The sequence below is a fragment of the Zosterops lateralis genome (assembly GCF_965231275.1).
Source record: "Zosterops lateralis genome assembly, chromosome: Z".
Lineage (NCBI taxonomy): Eukaryota > Metazoa > Chordata > Aves > Passeriformes > Zosteropidae > Zosterops > Zosterops lateralis.
In genome coordinates, this window is record NC_139800.1 from 37,334,799 (window position 1) to 37,356,770 (window position 21,972).

Consider the following 21,972-nt stretch of genomic DNA (forward strand, 5'->3'; position numbering starts at 1 on the left):
GAGTCTCTCCTCTTTCTTTCATGTCCTACAAGGACAAGCAAGGACGCATGGTTACACACAGTAAGCTGTTGTTACTCCGTAGTGGTGACAACTGCCCAGAGGAAACACAGAGCTGGTACTCGGCTGCTGGCAGGAGAATTTTTAGATGCATGTATTTCACAGCAGAGGTAAAATAGTAACTGCTAAAACTAACAGCTGCCACTGCTAATTATAATAAGGTATGTACACAGACAATGTAATTCACTCTGTTCTTGCTACGTCCAAACTCTGAAGAATGAACAAAACATATTCATACAACTCCTATAAAATAAAATTAGGACATATTCCCATGAAAAGGAAGATTCTCACAGCTATTTTCTGTTTCCCAATGACCAAAAAAAAGCAACAGCAAACATCACATTTCCCAACCTTTGAAACAACTACCTCACTACATTTCAAGCAAGAACCAGTGTCAGATTTTGTTTGATTGGCTTCCTTTTTATGAGGACAGAGGCAATAATCTTAATTTAAGCTGTTCATGTCCATGTCATTGTTTGTAGTCACTATATCTCAAAAAAGAAAGGTATTCAATGTGATATTTAAAATATCAAGGAATACAGAAATACATGGAAAACATTGTTCTACAGAACAAATTCAAACTGATCTTCCAAAAACATCCCTTTTTGTCAAGGAAGATAGAATAACAGAAGACCTTTCCTAGATGATCTTCAACTAATGTCCTTTTTTTTCCATCAAGGAAATTAAATTAGCAGACTAAAGCAGAAAGAAGGAAATATAAAAATAAAGGGAATAGAGAAAAACAAAATATTCAGCAGTAAACTGCCAGCTTTTACTCCTGAGTGACTGCTGACACTACTTAGAAAAAGGTGCCATCTTGAGACTATTTATTTCCTTTTACCTGACAAGCTCCTTTTGCTCGACAATTTAAAAGATTTTTTGAAACAGAAATCAAATAGCAGTAACTTTCCTCACAATGTATCTCACATAAGGCTTATGTGCATTTTTTTGAGATAGTGATAATTTCTGAGTATGACATACAGAGGTTTAATGATGTATTTCCAATGAAAATTATGAGATTTTTTTCCATATCCCTGAGTCAGTATCACCCTTTTCCCATATGCTTTGTAATAAATATTGACAAGAATTGAGTAAATGACGCACCTTCATCTAAAGGAACCTCTTCCTCCTCACAGGGAGAAGGAAGGAGAGGCTGCAGAGGTTCCATGTTGATTATGAGTTGCTTGTTCAAGGACGGAGAGCTGCGACTCTGGGTAATGCTGGTTCTAAAAAAATAGGCAAAACAGGGTCAGTTTGTTTAGAAATAACTGCAGTCCAATAAGTTCCATCTCAGAATCATTTTGCATAAATTACTAGGCCTTGAGCTGTTGTGAAAAGCTCTATGCATTGAACGCTGCTTTCAGCTGAGTAATGTTGAACCCTCTGCAGATGTAAATATTTCAATATCCAAAGTGTGAGAGAAGTTTTGTGCTGATTTACCTCCTTTACACTGCCTGACTTCCTTTTGTCTTAGGCAGGATTTCTGTGTGTTGCTCCTCTCTACAGCACACAGCAAACATTAGTATTTGGATTCAAGGAAGGGGAAAGTTGTTCCATCACCTCCAGAACTGGATAAAGGATTTGTTACAGTTAGAGCATTGAGGATTAAAGACTAAAACAGGAACAACTGTATCCCTCTGGTTTACAGATACAGAGTGCTCTCACTGGTGCCCACGCACCCCAGCTGCGCCTCTCCACCATGGCTCCCGGCACTCAGGGCGGTTCTCTTTCTTGTCTTACTTCACTGTGAGGCTTTCCTGGTAGCAGGTGTTAAATATGCTCTGGAAAGTTTTGGGAATGTTGCTGATTTTCTTCAGTCGTGATGCTTATTAGCCTAAAAATATATTACTGAGAATATAAAATGGCTCTTTTGAATATGCTATTCGGGATTTAGATGATACAGGCCTGAAGCAAGAGTCCTGCAGTAAATCTTAACCATTATATTATAAAATATTTTCTTTGACAAAAGCAAAGATGAAAGGGAAGAGTATTCTACTTGAGTTAAATGGTATATTGATACAGTGCTGAAGTTTCACAAGAGGCATTTCAAGTCTGCACAAAAGACTCAACTTAAAATTCCATATAAACACACTGAACAATGAACCTATTGCAAGCCAGAAGATGGAACTGTGTATTGCTGAAAATTTAGGTAAACTGGGGACACAGGTGTGCAACTCTTAACCCACACTACTTGTCAGTAAATATTCTGTGGGAATAAACAAGCTTTCTTGCTCAACTGGCATAATTTCTTGTGCTGTAACATATGCTCAAAGATATCTATATCCTCATTTGCAATCTCTGAACACTCTTTGATAACAATTTAGTTTAAACTTTCACTCTTCATAGAAGGTTTCCACTCAGATTATTATAATTATAGTTACTCTAACCCAGTGGTAAATCCATAGGCTTTTTATGCAATCCCTTAACCTTTGTGCTTGTTGTAAAAAGCTCTCAAGCAACTCCCAAAACACAAGCTGTGCCTGGCAACACCCACAGGCTTCTGCTTCATACTTATTTACAAAGATGCCTCCTTTGGGCATGCCCTGGAAGCAAAACATTAAATCACTCATTTTGTGTTTGTCAGAAGAACTTTCCACTGCATTAATCTTGCATGACTACACACTCCAGCAAATTTTCAGTACACAGTGCTTTAGGTGTAATATCCAAACATAAAGATGCTGAGTAGTACCTTCCTCTCAACTGCATGTTTCTTTCTTAATGCAGCCATGGTAAAACTGAATTGACTCTGACGGTGAGGGCACTTTATATTGATATATAGATACATGTTTACTGTCAATCAAATATTTTTTGCTGAATGTTTTACTTCTGAAAAGCCTATCGTTTCCTATCCCCAAATCCTCTTTCAAAGAAAATTTTCTGAACATTTCGCCTGCATGTGCTTTTAGAAGGATCAGCTACCTCTGTCTCCCATTTCACAACTGGAGCTATAAAACCACCTGAAATCATTATATTCCTGTCTAAGAAATTGAACTTGGAGCTTCCATAATATTATAAATGCATGCTTTGTAAGAAGGTTAATGATAAAAGATATGTATCAATATTTATGGGTGTTAAATTCATATGATGTTGCTTTATAAAATTATTTTCTCTCTGGTATGTTTCTTTTTGTACACTAAGTTTTAAGCTGTATGTTTAAAATGCTTCTAAATAGAGAAATCAAAGAAAACAAAAAAAAACAAGATAAAAACAAATGTATGAAAATCTTTTCTTATCCTGGAAAATAGAAACCTCCTGGAAAGTAGGCAATAACCTAATTTCCTAAAGTGAGTACCTATTGTCATTTAAAAAACATTTGTATGCCCAAGTATTTTATACTGTCTCAATGATGAATCTATATTCTGCCTTCTGTGTTATCATTTAACACACTCTAGACCTTCACTTATCCCATTTTAAAATGCAATCTGGAAAAATGTGTTAGAAAGCATCCCTGCATAGTTTAACTATTAATTACATAGTAGAGCTGGACAACATATTATAAATATTTACTGCAAATATATTTCCATCATTTAGTGAAGACAATCCACTTTTATCTCAAATATAGACAGAATATCAGTAGTCAATTAAAAATAAATAAAGCATATTCTCCCCAAACATAAAACCTCAATGAAAATAGGAATATGGCTGTAGAATGTTCAGAGTGTTAAGTAACCTGTTTTTTGAAACCTGAAAATGTTTCAAATAGTTTTCCCTGATGGCTCCTCCTTTTCTGAAGTGCTTTAATCAGGTTCTTAGGAATTTTTACTGCCACTACAATGACTGATAAGGACCTGAAAGCATTAGCTTACTTGAAAAAACTAGCAGCTTATATCTTACAAGTTAAGTTTTCCTCCAAAAAAAAAAAGATTTTCTAATATTTTTCATCTTTACTGAATGAATTTCATACTTTTTAATCTGACTGCATTATGGAAAAACTATGAAGTATATTTTGAAACACCTATAAACATACACAAACCAAGAACTATGAAAATCAAATGAAACCTTGGAATGAAATTAGAATATACTTTTCTGTCAGGATCATATATTAACAATTTATGCCATAACACACAAAAAAATATAAGTCATCAATCTGACGATTAGTTAAACTCAGCTTCAAAGCAGCACAGATTAGGTTCTACCTTATAACAGACATTTGTCAGAATTTTTTAGCATTGTGAGACATATATTTTCTAAGGCTTGGATGCGTAATTGTGGAAGCTCAGAATGACAGCCATTGCACCTGATAGTAAAGGAAGGAGGATATTTCTGTAGAGAATAATAATCCTCCCTAGTTCTTAAAATTTAATTCTGAATATCAAGTCATACCTGTGAACTTCAGGAGGTTCCCTCTGGATTTTAGAGCTTGCCTCCACAACCTCTTTGGCTACTTTTCCACTGCATTAAAAGATGAGATTAATATTCAAATAAAGACTAAGATACATGCCAAGAACTACAGAAATGTGAACAATTAAGTTACATTAAACAAAAATTTAAAAGAAAGGGAAAAAATTTGCAATACAGTGCATACATAATGTCCCAGAATAAAATTGTGCTGACTACTTGCCTACAAAGCTACCAAAGAAAAAGAAACCTTTTGTAGTAGAACACCACGAGTGTAACTGGACTGTCTCCTTATCTCACACCTGGTTCAGAGCTGGTCAGCTACAGGGGGCATAAAATCTCTGTGGTGGCCACACATCCTTGTTTTTACAGAAGCTGCACCAAAAGTGGAGCTATCTGCTGTGGACTTAGTCTTGACAGAAGTGTCTATGTGAAAATTCCTGCTTATTTTTTAAGTGACACTAGAAAAGGCAAAAGAAAGACTTTCAAATCTAAACATCAACTAGGCATGAACAGATCCTCCAGCAGGAAAAGCCCTGAATTTGCCATGAGTAATTACTGAGATTTTCTTACTTCCTGAAATTATTTACTGTGAATAAGAAACAGCAAAAACTCACCTATAACGAAATCTACTGCCTTTAAAAAATATCTTGCTGCTGGACATTGTCTTGATCTGACTAGACTTTGCATACCTGAAGAAAAATAACAGAGGCTGTCACCTTTTTGAGGACATAATAACCAAAAATTAACAAGCCAAGCTACAAGCTTTGTTATTTTTATACCATAGAACAATATTCAAAAAATTAACTTTTCAACTTTTCAAGTTTATACAAACTAGACTATGAAGCACACATAAAGTCATTCAAACAGTTTAGAATTACTGAACATGGAACAAGTGATTGTCATGAAAACAAGAAAATTAAATGCAGGGCACTTGCTGCATCTCTATGTATTTTCATTCCCAGGATGCCATGGTATATCAAAAGTCTCTGGGACATGTCTCTTTACACCACCTTGTTTGTGGGAAAATATAGCTATTTCTGCTTTCCACTAGGAAAACAAAGAAATAATAAAGACAAGAACTTGTATCCTGAAGTAGGTGCTTTTCTCTATTCAGTCAACTTCTTAGTTGCATACATCATACCCTACTGCTTCTCTGTAATCACCAAATCCACAGCAACCTTTTATCGCAGCCTTTTATAACAAAGACCATGGAAGAGTACCTCACACATGTCATTTCCTTGATGTTCTCTTGAAAAATGGCAATCTGATTTTCTACTGAGTCTCTCATTCCCAGCCATGATTAATATCTACTTGAATAATTGCAATGGTGACCCCTGAACCTGCATCATGACACGACTAAAGCTCTATTTTTCAAAATATGTCATAAGATCATGACCTTACCCTAAATTCCAAGTCTCAAACTCTTCTAGGAAGAGGAGAGGACCAAATTTAATTAAGGCAAAGTGTCATTGCCATGATTCATATAATCTGACTATGTCTGCTTTAATCTTATTAGAATATCTTGTTGGTATTATACAGAACTTTAAAAAATGGGATTTATCTAATGCTGCTGAGTAACATTCCCCACTGTACAAATCTATTTTCTCTGAAACATGTGAAAACATTTCTTGTTTCAAAACTGCTATCTTAAGGCTTTACTTATTGTTTTGGCTTCAGTTTCATGTCTGAAGGATTATTGTTATTATTCTGCACTTCACATATTAAACATTACAATTTTCCAATCTGTTATTCATGTCCCTAGCCACTGAGTAACATTATCAGTCTTCATTTTATTAAAGAAATCCTCTTAAAAGATCCACCAAAATTGAGAGAGGTGAGGATAACTAAAAGAAATCATTTTTAAGAAATAATTCCACTCCATGAAGTAATTTGGAAAGTAGAAAAATAGATGAGAGAAAGAGTATTGGGCACACAAAGGTCAGAAAAGAATGAGGAGGAGGAGATGCCCAAGGTGTCGGAGCAGATTCTACCCTGAAGTCAGCGGAGAAAACTGTAGAGAAGGAAGGAGGCTGTCCCTCTGCAGCCAGCTACAGAGCAGATATCCTCACCACAGCCCAAGGAAGACCCAGCAGCAGGCTGATATGCCTGAAGGAAGCTGCAGCCCATTGAGAGCTCACACATGAGCTGGCTCCAGGCAGGCCTTGTGGCCCATGGAGAAGAACACAAGGTGCAGCAGGTATATCCTGAAGGACTCCAAGCCCATGGGGAGGACCCATGCTTGAGGAGTTTGTTAAGAAGATTGGAGTAGAGGAAGAATGTAAGAAGGAAGGGGAAGCAGAAAGGAACTGCAATCCCCATTCCCCATCTCCCTGAGCTGCTCAGAGAAAGCAGGACATAGAGGAGTCAGAAATGAAGGAGTAAAGTTGATCCTGGAATGAAACAGGGGAAGAGTAGTTATTAGTTTTGTCTCTTTTGACAATGTGAAATAGAGTAAAAAGATTAAAAGAAAGTCAAGTCTGTTTTGCCTGTGACAGTAATTGGTAAGGAATTTTCTCTATCTTTATCCTAAGCTGTAAGCTATTTTATCATACTTTTTACTCCTGACCTGTTTGTTGAGCAGGAGTGAAAGCATCTGGGTAGACATCTGGCATCTACCCAAGATCAAATCCCCTGAAGTAAGTATTTGTAACCAAACCCCCAATAGTTAATGTTACAGCCATTTAATAACAAGAGCAGAGATGGGATACACCTGTGACTTTCCCTGAGACATTTTAACATTGATCTAATTTCTACTCAAATAAATAAATGTCTCTTCTTTAGATGGAAATCATCTTCCATTGCTATTTATTTCTTGTAAAATAAAATAAAACTATTTAAACACCATGCTCTATTTTCCTACTTAAGTCTACTTCCAATAGAAAATGCTTCCAGATAAACTTAAAATTAGTCTTTATTTATAGACTATATATAGGGGCTTGATATAGCCTCAAGAAGAGTAGATGTTGACATAGAGAGCTAACAAAGGCATTGTGCCAGCTCCTACTTGCTATTTCTTTTTTCATCCAATTGAAAATATCAGTTGGATAGATTATAGATTATATTTGATTATATAGATTATATAGATAGATTATATATTGTTGTATCAATGTTGAAACTAAAGAGAGACCCTTCTCCAAATTAAAGCAGGTTATTAACATCCAGGTTAGAGGACACATTTTTCTACTTCATTTTTATTTATCCTTAGAGCAGCCCCCTGGTGTGGCTATGTGCCAAAAGAGAAAGTAATATTTATAAAATATGTGAGAGGCTGTAAGGAAACACTAAGTAGCAAGAATAAAAGCTACATGCCTAGAGGGAAGCATCAATAAATGGATCTATGTCAGTGGAGGGCAGAAAGAATGCAGAGGAGTTTTTAATGAGGAATTATTATTAGATTCTCCCAGAGAATAAAGAGGTAGATACTACTTCTTTTCTTTTTTGTCACTTTACGGATTTTTTTATGCATAACAATCACAGGTATCTTTCAAAATGTATCTAAATATTTCTTGTCTTCCTTAAATCATTAAAGGGAACTGTTTTTTTCCCCTTTCAACTCTAACTAAGCCTTGGATTTCTAGTGTAAGAACAATTACTTCCTGTCAGAAGAGCCCAGAGAATCAAGCACAACAGTTTTTTTCCTCCATTCTCAAGATGTTCCACAGCAGGGCTAAGATCAACAGCTATGTTCCCAGACAAGTGCAGCAGTTTATCCATCCAATATCTCGCTACTGAGCAGTTAAAGCACTGTGCTGGAGCCAAAATCCTCCTGTCTTGTTTGCATTCTAAACAATTTCTAATATTGGCTTGAAGTGAAATAATATTCCCCATTAGCTTGCATATTTTCTGTTTGCATTTTGGCTTCTGCTAGTTAAATGGAACATTTCACAATGAACAATCTACCACTCACATGCACTTTTTTTTTTTTTTACTTTTAGTATAGATAATGATTTGAGGTGTACATACTTGTAAAAAGCCTGGTTCTCCACCCCACACTTCCAAAGATGCTTACAGGCTGCTGGTGTAGAGGTATGGAATGATAGCATAGCCTTCTTCTAAGTGCAAGGAAAAGAAAGTAAATGAAAGTAAAAATGTTGAACTCCCAACATTTGAGAGTAACTATTAATATACCAATAACTATTGAAATAGCTGTACCTAATGGCATTACCTTTAACCAGATACATTGAAGACCAAGTTTTCCTACGTAGTGTAAATCTGTGGTTCACCCACAGGTGTACAACCCATACATAGTTGATATTTAAACTGCCCAGGCAATTTTTTTCAGAAATAAAAAGAGATGCTTGGAGGGGGCATGGAAGAGCATATGTACAAGTGGCTTTTAAAACAACTGTATAACTGGTCAAAATCAGAGGGAAATCTCTATGTCCAATATTCTACATCACAGAGTTGCTGCACTACTTACCACTCACCTCTCCCTCCTCCCTACCATTTGATGTCCTACCATTGGAATCTCCTCGCAACCACATGAGCAGTCCTGATATCTCTGGCATTATCACCTTCCTTCATTTTCTTTCCTCACCCCCATTCAAAATCATGACCGTAGACTATATCATTCTGATCTAGGGAAAGAACTGATTATAAAATGCCATAGGCAAAAGTCTCTAGGATTTCAATGACAGTGATAGGACTCCTGATTACATGATACAGACTCTAACCTTTTCAGCTCGCCTAGATTTGAGGATAGGATTGTAATTATCCAAAAAATAACGCACATTGATCCAAGTATCAATGCCTACTTGAATTTGCAATCATATACAGACGTCTTCCATACTTTAGATTGTGGGCAAGATTTAGCACTTTAAAATAAATTAAAGCTTGACTTTAAAGGTGTCTGAAACCATGAACAATCCACATAGCACAGGTTGAATATTAAGTGAGAAATCTCTCAATCCTTAAAAATTAGATATTTTTTTCAAAAATAGGTCATATTCATTCATATTCTATATTTTAGTCACAATATTAAATACGATTATTGATTATTTAGAAGGTTGTTTAGCTAAAAACATATATTATGTCTCATATAGTCTAAATCAAATACAGAAATTCTGTAAAAATATTAAATGTAACCTCTTTCTGAGCTCCAAACACATAAAATGTCTTCCCTTCAAATTTCAGTTTATAGACATCACACCTAGAAAGACAAAAAATATTTAAGTATAGGAGGAAAAAAAAAAAGATCTATAAGTAAGAAAACTACATGTAAGTTTCCTGATTACCAAAGTCAAGCAGGCTATCAAATGACAAAATCCCTCAACAAGTCTTACAAGCTTTATGATAAAATTATTTATTAGTTCAATTTTTTTCAGAGAACATAAGCTCAAAGTATTTCTTTTACATCCTTATGTACCTCTAAAGAATTAACTTTGTCTGTTGGAGAGTGAAGAGGAAATTGAAGGTAGACAGAGGCTTATATTTATATTATATTTATGGCATAGTTTGTAATTCCTCTTACATCTTAAAATCTTACAATGTCTATTGTAATTAAATTGAGAGAAAGATAATGTTCTTTTCTCTATACTTATTTCTCTGAGGCTTCATATCACATGTCTTAGTAACTGGCTACAGAACATAACATGAAAAAGAAAATGTTTAACAGCATTTGTTATAGAGAGGCTTTTTGAGTTAAGAAACTGTATCAAAATTTGATTTAATCAAGGTTGAGTGCTCAATCTACATATAGAATAACAGACACCATAAAAAGGCAACGCCAGGCCTCTGTTTAAATTGTAATGGAAATTTTATCATTATCAGAGTTAAAATGGAGACACTGTTGTTTTTCATAAATTTCCCTAAAGGTTTTGGATGTCAGAGTTGAAATAGCAATAATCTTGGAGGCAAGGACAATGCTGTAACTGAAACTTTACAACAAGAGTTTTCCTTTTACACAAGAACACAAAAATCATTGAGAAAGCTTTTACATTGAAAAGAAAATCTTAAATACAAATTTGAGTTTTATTGTGTAGTACAAATTTCAGCTAAAATAAGTTAAAAATAAGTTACAGCTACTTGCATTTACCTCTAGACCTCTGAATGGAAGAAGCATACACAGTGTTCAGATAAAACTCATCAAAGTGACCTTAAAGCCTCTACCGTAACACTAAGACAGTTTATTGGCTTTTCCTCTATCACTGCTTTATTTTTTATTTGGTTTACATATTAATACACTTAATAAATATGCCCAGATGGCCAAGAGGACACATTAGCCTCAAATAACATGAAAAGATAAATGTTGTGAGATTCATTTCCCACAGTATGGTGGTCACATGCTTGGCAAGTGCTACTCTCTCCTCAGTGCTACTCTCTCCTCAGTCATAGAGTGACTTTACTGTTATATTTTTTTTTGTGCCAAAACCACAAACCACTGAAGTACTGTGACCACAGCTCCCTGCAATTAAGTCTGGGAAAACTATAATGTAAATCCAGGATTGCAAATGGGTGGGTTTTGATAGGCATTACCCTAGAGCTCTATAGGGAACTCAGTTGTACAGACAGCACTACACTGACTTTACACTTCTGAGGATTTCAGGTTATATATTTCCAGAAGTTTCTACAGACATGCAGCAAGGAGCCTATCTTCACCTTTTTTTCACCTTCTGCCCATCTTGATCCCATAAGGCAGGCTGGTAGCTCACTTACACCTAAGTAACTGTTGTTGGCATGCATGTAGCAGCAGGGTTAAAATGAGATTATCAGTGTCTAAGCATAACTGGTCGTTTTGCAGCGCGCTGCTGAGGGTGTGGCCAGCTGCTCTTAACACCATCTGCAGAAGCTCAGCTTTACCTCTTCCTCAAATGTGGCTGAGTAAGGCTAACAAATTAAGTCCAGGAGTTCAAAAAAAAGCAAAACCAGACAAACCAAGGACAATTGCTTAAGTGCCTATTTCTTTAAAAACAAGGGAAAAAGAAAAAATAAATTCAAAGGCATTCTCACCTCCACCTCTTCTGCTTACCAAATAAGTTATTTTACAGCTTTCAAATTGTGGGTAATTAAATGAGGAAATTGCAATATTCCCAGAAGTCAAATAAAGATTAAGGTGGACTCTTGTAAGTATTTTAGATGTCTCTGCCAATAAACCTCACAGGTGTTTTACAGCATAGCTGAAAAATCAACTTACTCAATTTTAGCATTTGTTGACTAATGCCCCCTGGGGAATAATTTTCACTGGGAGTTGAACGAGACCAAATTGTTGTTGTTGCTATTCTTGTAGTTGTAATCTAAAATCCTTTAAAACAGAAACATGATGGGGCAGGAGATGTAATATTCACATGTTTCTCCTTAAAAACAATAAATGAAGGTGAAGATGGTAGGAAGAGAAGACATGCTTAATTATTAAAATATTCTTACATCATATGCTTACCATTTTAATAAATGAATTCTTTTGTTCCCCTGGAAAACTACAAATCCTGCAGCTGTGAAACCTAAAAATGTAGTTGTCCCAAATGAGTCCTTGAAAGAGAAAAAGAAACATAATATAATTTCCCCTCATCCAATGAGGTATTTCTTATAGACAGCATAAATTGTTACTCCATTCTAGATTACCTTTATTTTGTTTTCTTCTTCAAAACAAATTTTGCCTTCAAAATGTATACTTCTAAATGATAGGACTGCCCTTGGCAATAAAGGCATCATTTATTTCTAGGTATTTGCATTACAGTATCTTATGTTTTGTTTCCATCTACCTGTAGCTGATGACAGCAGGGACCCCTTAGGTAGACTTACCAAATTTATTGAAAACATACTTCTGTGAATGTCCCATTCTTAAAAGGAAGACTAACTACAAACTAGGGATTCATATCTGCTTCAACACTGATATTTTTTAAGATTTCACAATACACTGTTGCTCTGCAAGATGTCATGCTGGAAATACTGCTGATAGACAATATTTACTAATATAAGCTTCTGTTTTGTACTCATGTACTCTTCAGTACAAACCAGAAGTAATAGTTGTACTCGCCTTTCAAAAAAGAACTTTTAAAAAATATAACTCCATAATAAAAGTTCTGGCTTATCATTTTTGATTAATGATTGAGATGAATTTTATATTAACTGAATTTTCTGTCCATCCCAAGTTCCATACCCTCATCCTCCTAAAGATAATGCACTTTATTATGGCTTATGTTTTACCAACAAAGTAAAGGGGAACAGAAACAGGGATGGATTAGCAGCCACAGCACAAGAGGAGCATGCCATAAAGACTCAGGAAAGAACCTTGCTTTGCACTTCACTTCCAGAAGACAGAAATTTTCCTTAGGCATGGGTGATGAATCTCTGATTGTCCCCCACACTACAAGCTCTGCCACACACATAAAGAAGTAATTCTGAGCCAGTTACGCTCCAGTTTCTGAGATGCCTTTTGAAAATCTGCAGTATAGTTTCAAACTTTACTACATCCTTGACTTCACTAAAGCTCTGAACCAGACCCTGTGTTCCACACAGGAGCACCATTCCTCACAAAGTATATACAAAATCTTATGCAGTTTTGTGTTAGAGCTGACTGCTTAAGGATGCTCACCTCCAGAACAGCTAACTAAACAGTACTTCCATCCCAGCAGAAGAGATAATACATGAGCCAAAGCAAAAGCAGGAGTTATAACACAAAGCAAGTCACTCTAAAAATAAACACTGCAGATTATTCAGATACAACCAGGTAATTAAAAATGCATGCATACAAGATAATCATAACTGGTAATTAAGATCACCTTCTTATAGAGGACCACAAAATACCAAAGTGGGAATGGGAAGTGGGTACTCCTCCTTGTACATTTATTTGGCTTGTTGCTCTTCCTAAGATTTACATCTTTTGATGGTGTTTGAAAAACTGATCTGCCATGGACAGTGTGCTCCATCTTCTTGTCAAAATAATGGTAGATCCTGAAAATCTTGGCAATCAAAAAGTATTTCTTACTTGAAGTAATTAAAAGAAACCTTTGCACTAAATGCAAAGAAATTATGGACAATAATCAGAGCTTATACCATTACAATCTGCTAGATTCTCTTGTGATGTTCTTCTGCTTCCTCTGGAGAGACCCTATTTTTGACTGATGCAGAAATGCCAACCAGGCAGTGTTCTTCTAAAGCTCAAGCATAACATATAGTTCTGGGGCAGTTTTTTTTAAAAAAATGCTCCCTATTTGTGCTTGGATAAAAACCAGAGGTAAATCAATTCCATTACTAGCTTTTAACTAAATGTTAGTAAAAAGAAACTTTTATTAAAAGTTAGTGAAAAGAACTGTTACCTTGCATGGATGAGGATCAACACCATAAGTTTCCAAAGAATTTGCTTTTAGAAGCAAGTTAAATTCAGCGACAGCTGGGGTCTGACCTCTGAAATTACAAAAGAAAAAAGAGTTTGACAGCAAAAATAAATAGGAGAAAAAGACTTTCTGACTGGAGATGTTAAATGCCTAAAAACAAAGGAAAGGAAGGTTTTTACTGACATTCAAATAATTTCAACCATGTTTTGTTTGTAATAAAATGATAGAAATCTTTCATGTCCTTTCTTCTGCTGAATTGTACAGTGCCTAATGTTTTCAGGTAAATTATGATTTTTTTTAATAAATCCTAGGATAGCCACAACTAATCAGATTTATCTAATATTGTGCAAGTATTTCTTGTCTTTCGATATATGCGCATGTCAGCCTGAATATGAAAAAAATCTCAGCATCTTTTTTCCACAAACTCTTGCTCCCCATCTCATTTAAAAGGATTGCGCACATTAACAAACATTCCTTCCAGTGCAGAGTATAAACATGGCAATCATATTACACTGCCTACTCAGATGCATGCCTAATTATAGCAGTGCCTGCTACCAACATGATAGCTCAGAATCTGTCAGCATTTCCATTTATACACCCCTATTTTTAGGGTGTCTATAATCAACAGCGAATATACACTAAAGCCCAAAACATGGCATGAAGACTTGGAGTTTAGAGTAAGTTTTATCTGATTTTTGGTAACTACTGCCATTACAATAAGCTCTAATGCAGACTTATCATGCCTATTATAAAGTGAACCGCTTCAAGTATTATATAATTTCTGTATCCATATTACTAGAACACATGACCTTTTTTTTGGATAGATAATATACAGTTTTATATAATGAACAGTGCCAAGGACCTTTAGAAAACCACACCTCATAAATACTCTCCATGCAAATTATTTTTAAAAAAAGCTATAAACAAATTTTCAAGGAGCATAGCAGTAGTCATATTATTTTACCCCTGAATTTTTTGTGAGTGCATCCTCACATGGTGACCAATTGTACACAGGAATTAACATGTAATAACCTAACTCTTTATTGCTGTAGCGTAATTTCCCTGAAAGCCTGTTATTCTCCATCAGGTAGAAACCAACAAGCATTGACATGTGATATTCATTATCTGGTCCAAAGTTCAGTTTAACAAGTAAAACAACATCTAGCATGCTTGTGGACATCAAATCCTATTTTGATCATAATAGAATGATGACCTGTGGCAATGTACGTGTCAACAATCATTTCTTTTACAAAGTTTTAAAATTGATCATTTTTACTTCCTGTTTATAATGTCCTAGTCAACCCCATGATATTTCTTGGGCTTCTTCAGTACTTTTTTGACACTATACAACCTTCATTTTATTTCAGACCATATTTTTGTGAATATTCTACTTCTAAGTTAAGTGTATATATTAGAGAAGAAGTGGCCTTCTTTCTCTTTCCTGTTTTGGTCCCTTTCTCACCCCTTGCCAGTGGAGAAGAGCATGTATTAAGGGAAACACCAAAAACTACAAATGTGTATTTATATAGCTAATATTTAAGGAGAAAGCAGCACGAGAGAAGCAATCAAAACAAAAATGCACATTTGTCCCCTGAGTTTTTTGGTATCTCTACTAAGCTTTTTCTTCATTTTAAATACTACTAAATCGCAACTTTATGTGTCATTATAACTGTATGACCATAAATGACTCCTAAAAAGGCAACAAGTTTATTTCATGTACCAGTCAACTGCATTTGACAGAAGTAATTAAATAGTTTGACCTAAATTACTTAGAATAGTTATGTTGCACAGTGATAAGCCAAACAAGTAGTTTGGTTGCTTATTAGATGTTGGGTCTTACAAAAACAAAAGATTACAAAATGCTTTTTTTATCTACCTCTGTTTGCTGGTACAAAGGACAGTCAATCTTCTGTTTTCAGTGGACCAAAGAATGACAAGTTGTTTGCACCAATGTGGTTTGGAGAGTTGGCATATTCAAATGAGGAACGAATCTCAACTTGCTGTTACTATTAAAGAGACGTTTTAAAATGTATTATCAGGCTCCCCTCCCCTACAGCCTCTGCAACTATGATGATTTTGTATACATCAAGTGAAACAAGCTGTGACATTTGGGGAAAAATAGCAGAAGACGCGGACAAATTTGATCTTATCCGATTACAGACTAATCAAATGGCTACAGTGCAAAGCCTTAAAAGAGCATCACAAAGCACGAGAGTCAAGGACAATATCAAATGAAAAAAATCCTGATTCATCTCTTATCAAAGGATTAACATTTAAGCCTTGATAATATGCTTTTTATATGTGTAACTTAGTAATGAAATTTTTCTTACTAAATAAAAATATAACTGTAACAAATTCTACCAGCAAAGTCAATGTTTTTCTATCAATCACTGATCTAACATTAGATATGCCTTTCATTTGCTTTGTTTAAAAGCCCTTAAGCTTTCTATATGCAACAAACATCTCTACACAAGAATTTATATATGTTTACTCACTTACGCAAGTGTTTTACAGTGGAAAAACAGGGAATATTTAGGCAACACATATTTACTCTTTTGGAATCCAGTACTCTCAGGAAATTCAGGTCTCTCAGTGCATTTACTGTTCTTAACCTTATTTTTTAGTATTAATTCAGCATTAAGGGACAGATATATTCTCTTTCTATATGTTGCAGGCACTACAGCACCCATCTGCCACATAGCAAAGGTATTGAACAGGACCAAAAAAAGAAACTACTACTCAGAAAAGTTTCTTAGTTTCTTCATACCATACAAATGGTAAAAAGTGGATTTTTTTGAAATCAGAGCTCCACAGCCATTAGCTATGAATTAATGATTGAACCTAGGAATCAATCAATCCAAAAGTTCCTAATAAAATTTTAATGAAACAAATACTTCAATAAAACACTGAGAAGTATGCAACACACTCTGTTTTAACTTGAGGCTCAGGAGAAGTATGCATTAGAGGATGTAAAAGCTCTTTTTATTCCCCACAGGGTCCCCAACTCTGAAGCGCTTCAAAGGCAAGGAAGCTCAACAGAGAATAACTTCCAGGGTGTGTCGCAGTGATGGTCTACTTGCTTCACTCACTGCTAATACCAACTCATTCCAGAAGTTTCTCCCTTTTATACCTTTCCTTTGAAATATATACTGAAGTCATAAATCTTAGTGCAAGTTAAGGATGAAATAGCACAGGATTGAGCATTAACTCCTTTTGACAAAGACCACATAGCAAAAACAGTAAAGAAAAAACATTTTCAATGCTATTCCCATCCTCTTGGTTCCTGAGTGCCATTAATGAGTTCATTTGATCTGTCTTCTCTGATTCTCTTACTGACTTAAAGAGTGCTGTGAGATACTACTATTAACAAACTAGTAATAATAACATTTATAGTCCACCCTCATCTCTATGTCAAGAAAAGGTATTTGCTGCAGAATTCAATAGCAATATTTTATTAGAGTATGTTCTGTCTGCATTTAATAGACATTTGCAGTTTGTAAGGTGCATTAGTAATAGAGTAAATAAATATGTATATAATATGTATATAATGATCTGGCCTCTAGAGATGTTACGCATCCACCTCCATACAGAGACAGCATCCATAATGCTTTAAACGACACAGGCTCAGACTCCATCAAACACTCCTTGCCCTGCCCTGCAATCATGGGCATCTTTTCACTGTGATGTCAGGAGAGACAACAGTAACAACTTCAAGAAGGATGTCCTCCTATAAATATTCTTGCTGTTATATCCCAGAGCTTGTAGAGGACATCTCCCAGCAGAACTGAGCTACCTAGAATTCCTTTTAACCTAAAATAAAGCTAGAACTCTGCTGAAGAATCATACATTTACCTGCATTGTACATTAAACACAGGACTGCTTACCACATGGATAAGTTTTTTCTGTTGTGTCTTTAAATCTTTTTACGTGTAGCTGAGACTCCAGCTGTTATAAAATCACAGTGCTAATGGTCTTGATCAGCTCTTACTTTAAGCTCAGAATATTTTGGCAGATAGTGAAGATGTTTTTAAAATAAAGTCTTCTTGCTACTATTTTTAGTCACAACAATGGTACTATGTGGCATTGAAATAAACCTGCTATGATTCTGAATGTTTTAGTTGTAATGGAAAAAAAATAGCACAGAAATGTCAAAGAAAAGCACTGAATGAAGACACTGGTAAATTGCATTGAAGGCTGTAGTTCAGTTTATCAGAATGATAAGGCCAAACTCAGCACATTGCCCAAGCGGCACTGTATCTCCCCAGGAACTCCATGATCTGCCCAGCCTGGCACTGGCAGAGGAAAGCCTTTAAATGGGTCTGTATATGAAAATAACATTATCATCTTGGAAGTAAATGAATTGCTGAAAATTGCTGAGACTTAGAAAGCTGTAGAATGCTTAAATACCAATTTTAACTTTCACTGCAAAGTTGTTTTATTCTCTCAGACAGATAGAATTTGAGTAAAAGCCAAATAACCATTTTAAAACAATAATCAAACTCTTTTACTGAGTCTATTAAATGCTTATAGGTTTAATTTCACAGCATGCATGCTGTGATGATATGTGCCACTTACATAACTCCTTCAACCAGAACATTTCAAATTACTTGTGTGCCTTCAGAGATCAGACTGAGATGGTATCTCTGAAGTGTGTGTTCAGATATTTTTATTCAGCTTTGCTTCACAAATTGATGCAATGACACAGACAGGTCTAAGTGTATTCAAAGACACAATGCATTTACAGAAGAGATGCAGTTTTAATTTACCTAATATTAATTTAAAATCTATTCCTATGATATAGAGAAATCTACTAAGCTTTCTGCTTTTATTATCACAATAGATTAATATTTCTGGTCCAGACATATCTAGTCCATAAGGCCTTTGCCAAACAGGGAAGAGGTGAGGAGGGAGAAGGGAAGCAGAGGAAATAGCTCCTTCCAGCTGAAGAAGAAATCTGTATGTTTTAAAATTTCACACAGACACCTGAAGTGTGTTAAGTGTGCAACCTGAATTCAAATGTCACCATGAGACAAGCAAAATCAATGACATTTTCAGATCATGATTATGACCACTCTTCCAGAGAATAAAGAAGAAAAAAAATGCAGTGTGTGTGCAAGTGCAAGAAAAATTTTTCCTAAAGCTAAAAGATTATCAATGCTGCCATAAATTTTACAACCTTTTAAATTCAAACAGATTATCCTTTCTACTGAATACTTACTGGAATTATATTAAAAAAATCCCATGTATTGATACATCTTTTCAATTTTTCAAAAGAGAATGGGAAGGAAAATTCTTTTGTCTGTGAAGTTCCTTCCTCTAGATTACTGCTACAGCTGCCTCTTCCATTAAATTCCCACTTCAGGAAAGCTGTGCCTCACAATAAAGCTTCTGGAAATGTTCCCTGTACCATGCAAACATTAATTAAACAAAAAACATCTCACTCTTACTTTTTTCTAGTTAATGAAACCAGAATGACAAGAATAGTTCCTTGATTTGAATTAATTTTAAGTACACTTCTGTCAGAAGAAACATGGTTCAAAAGAAAAAAGCTTTGAGGAAACCAGCACACATGGAATTCTTCAGGGAAAGGACAAGGTAACTACATTCCAACTATCTCTCTGATCTATCCAGATTACAACTGATACAAATTGTGGAGTGAAAACACTGAGAAAATGTATCAGAATAGGAATAAATTATTCACCTATTACACCACTCACAATGACATTTTAACACTTAGAGAATTAGTTATTTTTGAAGCAGTGAGAGTTGTCAACATATGGCCTGATAGATTAATCTAAATGACTACACTGGGGAACTCTGAGGAAGCATAGGATACTAAAGCTGAAATGAATACGACATTGGACTCAGCATATTTTGTAAAACCAGGAACTAAAAAGCTTTGTGCTCTGAGGCCTGGAAGGCACTTATCCCTGCAGCAGCCTAAGCCCTGTTCTTTTCCAGACATCCCCTTCAGCTCCACATAAACCTCAACAGATCCTTGATCCCCAGAGAAGTGGTTTCTGTCTCCAGTAACATGACTTGCAAGTTTTGGAGCACACTGTCAGTCCTTTCAATTGAATTCCCTTGGTGTATATGAGGCTCTTAGATACCAATGTGATTAGGATAGTACTAGAAGCTAAATATAGGGTGTTCATGAGTGGGCCACCAGAATTAGACATAAAAACCATATAATATATACTTTTAATTCTAAGAAGCACTTAAATGAAATAAATCCACCCTATACTGGACTTGCTAAATCTTAATTTAGCTTTTAGTGTTTTTTAATATATTCAACGTATGCTGAATTTCAATGTATTCAGCACGCAAGTTGTTTAATCGCGAATGAAATGATATTAACACCCACAAAGAAAAGCATTTTCTAGCAACCATTGCCAAGTCTTTTAGGACAGCCTCCTAGATTGTACTCAGGCAGTAACCATTTGTAGTTATGCTTGCCAGTGGCTCCACTGACAGCTATACAAGACCTGGAGAGCCACATCAGTAAAGAGGGGGATGTACTGCTGGCACCAGTGTAAAAGCCATGTGGGGAGCTGATGGAATGGCTAAAGTAACACAGTAAGAATCAAAGCAGCACAGGAAACTGAAAAGTATTTAAATCCTCACTGAGTAGTTACAATGCAGATGATGCAGCAAAGGATAAAAGTGTTATATGCCTTTCAAAACAAATTTAAATTACACTTCTCATTTAGCTTGGATCAAAGACAAGCATTAATTTGATACTCTGGTTTTCAAGAAAATACTCCTTTTAGCTTAACACTTTAAATGGTTTTTGAGATAATTATTATCAGAAAATGGCAGTGATTTCACATCCTCAGAGAAAAATTTTCTTCCTCCAAAAGAGTCTTTCACATATGACTTCTGCAAAGCATTTGATACACGAAGCAGAGACAACAGCCAATTCAGTAACACTCAGGTATCTTAAGCCTGCATCCACATTGGCCATCCAAGGGAATAAAAAATAAGTTGCATTTGCCTATATGAGATCAGCATTCAAAATAGGCATTTGAACAGGTCATGTAGCTTTAAAAAGTAAATATTTGTGGGGGGCTTTCAGATAAATTCAAGGGTTTTTACATAACACTTCCATAAATACATGGTGCAATATTTAGCATCAGAACTAAAAATGAAATATTAGTTTTCAGATGAGATAGAAAAAGTGCTTGACTTTCAACCAGTGAGTTTTTTTAAAAACAGGAAAAAGCAAACAAAGGCACATCCCCCATCATCCCCCCCCCCCCCTCCAAAAGAAAGAAAAATAAAAAACCCTACCAAAACATTAGTACTATAAATATAAATTCCCTTGGGGAATATGCCCCCCGTATGTTCCCTTAGGGACATATATCAATATTTCCCTTAGAAACATCTGTATTTCCCAGTGCCTAGCCTCTGAGAGCTCCAGTTGAAAGGTATCTTTCCAAAACTAGGGAACTTTATCAAAGTAAGAAATTCTTTTAAAAGACGTAGGTAAGACCTGATATCAAGTTCATTAGAAGGCACTTTTTTCTTCTGTGTTTTGTCTTCTTCTGTACCTCCTCCTTGCTTAATGAAGGGAGAATAATTAACTAAAATTCACAAAACATTCACAACTCAGCAAACCTGCCATGTATTTCTGTCTGTCGCATTTATATTTTTGCAGGTGCAACAGAAAGTCACATAATGGATTACATTTTGCTAAAATCCAGTGATGCTGTTATAGCCAAAACCAATTAGAAATATTGACACACCGTCATACATCTGCTTTAAGTAATTAAAAAGGGCTTCTAAATAACACCCAAGGAGTTGCTAGAAGCTGCCACAGTACCCTACTGTTGCTTCCAAGACCTCTTGATCCTTATGTTCCTTTCTATTGCTAAATTCTTCCATCCTTCTGTAGGAGAGAAGAAAAGATGGGACCAATGAACAGGCCTTAAGGATGTTGACACAGTGTTCAGAGAAGAACTGGGCTCTTCCAAGCTCCAGGGCTTTGATGATATGGGAGCCTACTGCTGGAGAGAGTTGTCACCTTTCCTTGTTTACACATGTGAAGAAAACAAAGAATCTGGCTCACAGAGCTGAAACTGAGAGGTAATAATTCTGAAGGCAGATAAATGGCAGCTGGATTAAAAAGGCTCTCAGCCTCATCTATTTTTCTCTCATAGCTGTCAGCTAAAATGTCACCTGAGTATCTTACAAGAAAATACCTGAGGAACCTGTTGCAACTTTTAAAAATACTCACTGAATAGCTCAATATTAATTATTATCAGAAAATTCGACTTGCTGAGGAATGCATTTAAACACGTGC

At 35.5% G+C, this 21,972-nt stretch overlaps 1 protein-coding gene across 1 annotated transcript in view; it reads right to left on the bottom strand.

Annotated features, from left to right (window-relative positions):
• FRMD3 (FERM domain containing 3) overlaps positions 1-21,972 on the bottom strand; it is a gene marked incomplete at its 5' end in the record, with an annotated part of 126,570 nt that overhangs the window by 13,695 nt on the left and 90,903 nt on the right. The window contains 7 exons of the mRNA XM_083883424.1: positions 1,162-1,283; positions 4,381-4,449; positions 5,013-5,087; positions 8,362-8,450; positions 9,484-9,547; positions 11,774-11,862; positions 13,653-13,740. Of these exons, the coding sequence (XP_083739550.1) occupies positions 1,162-1,283; positions 4,381-4,449; positions 5,013-5,087; positions 8,362-8,450; positions 9,484-9,547; positions 11,774-11,862; positions 13,653-13,740 (596 nt within the window). The remainder of the gene's footprint in view (positions 1-1,161; positions 1,284-4,380; positions 4,450-5,012; positions 5,088-8,361; positions 8,451-9,483; positions 9,548-11,773; positions 11,863-13,652; positions 13,741-21,972) is intronic.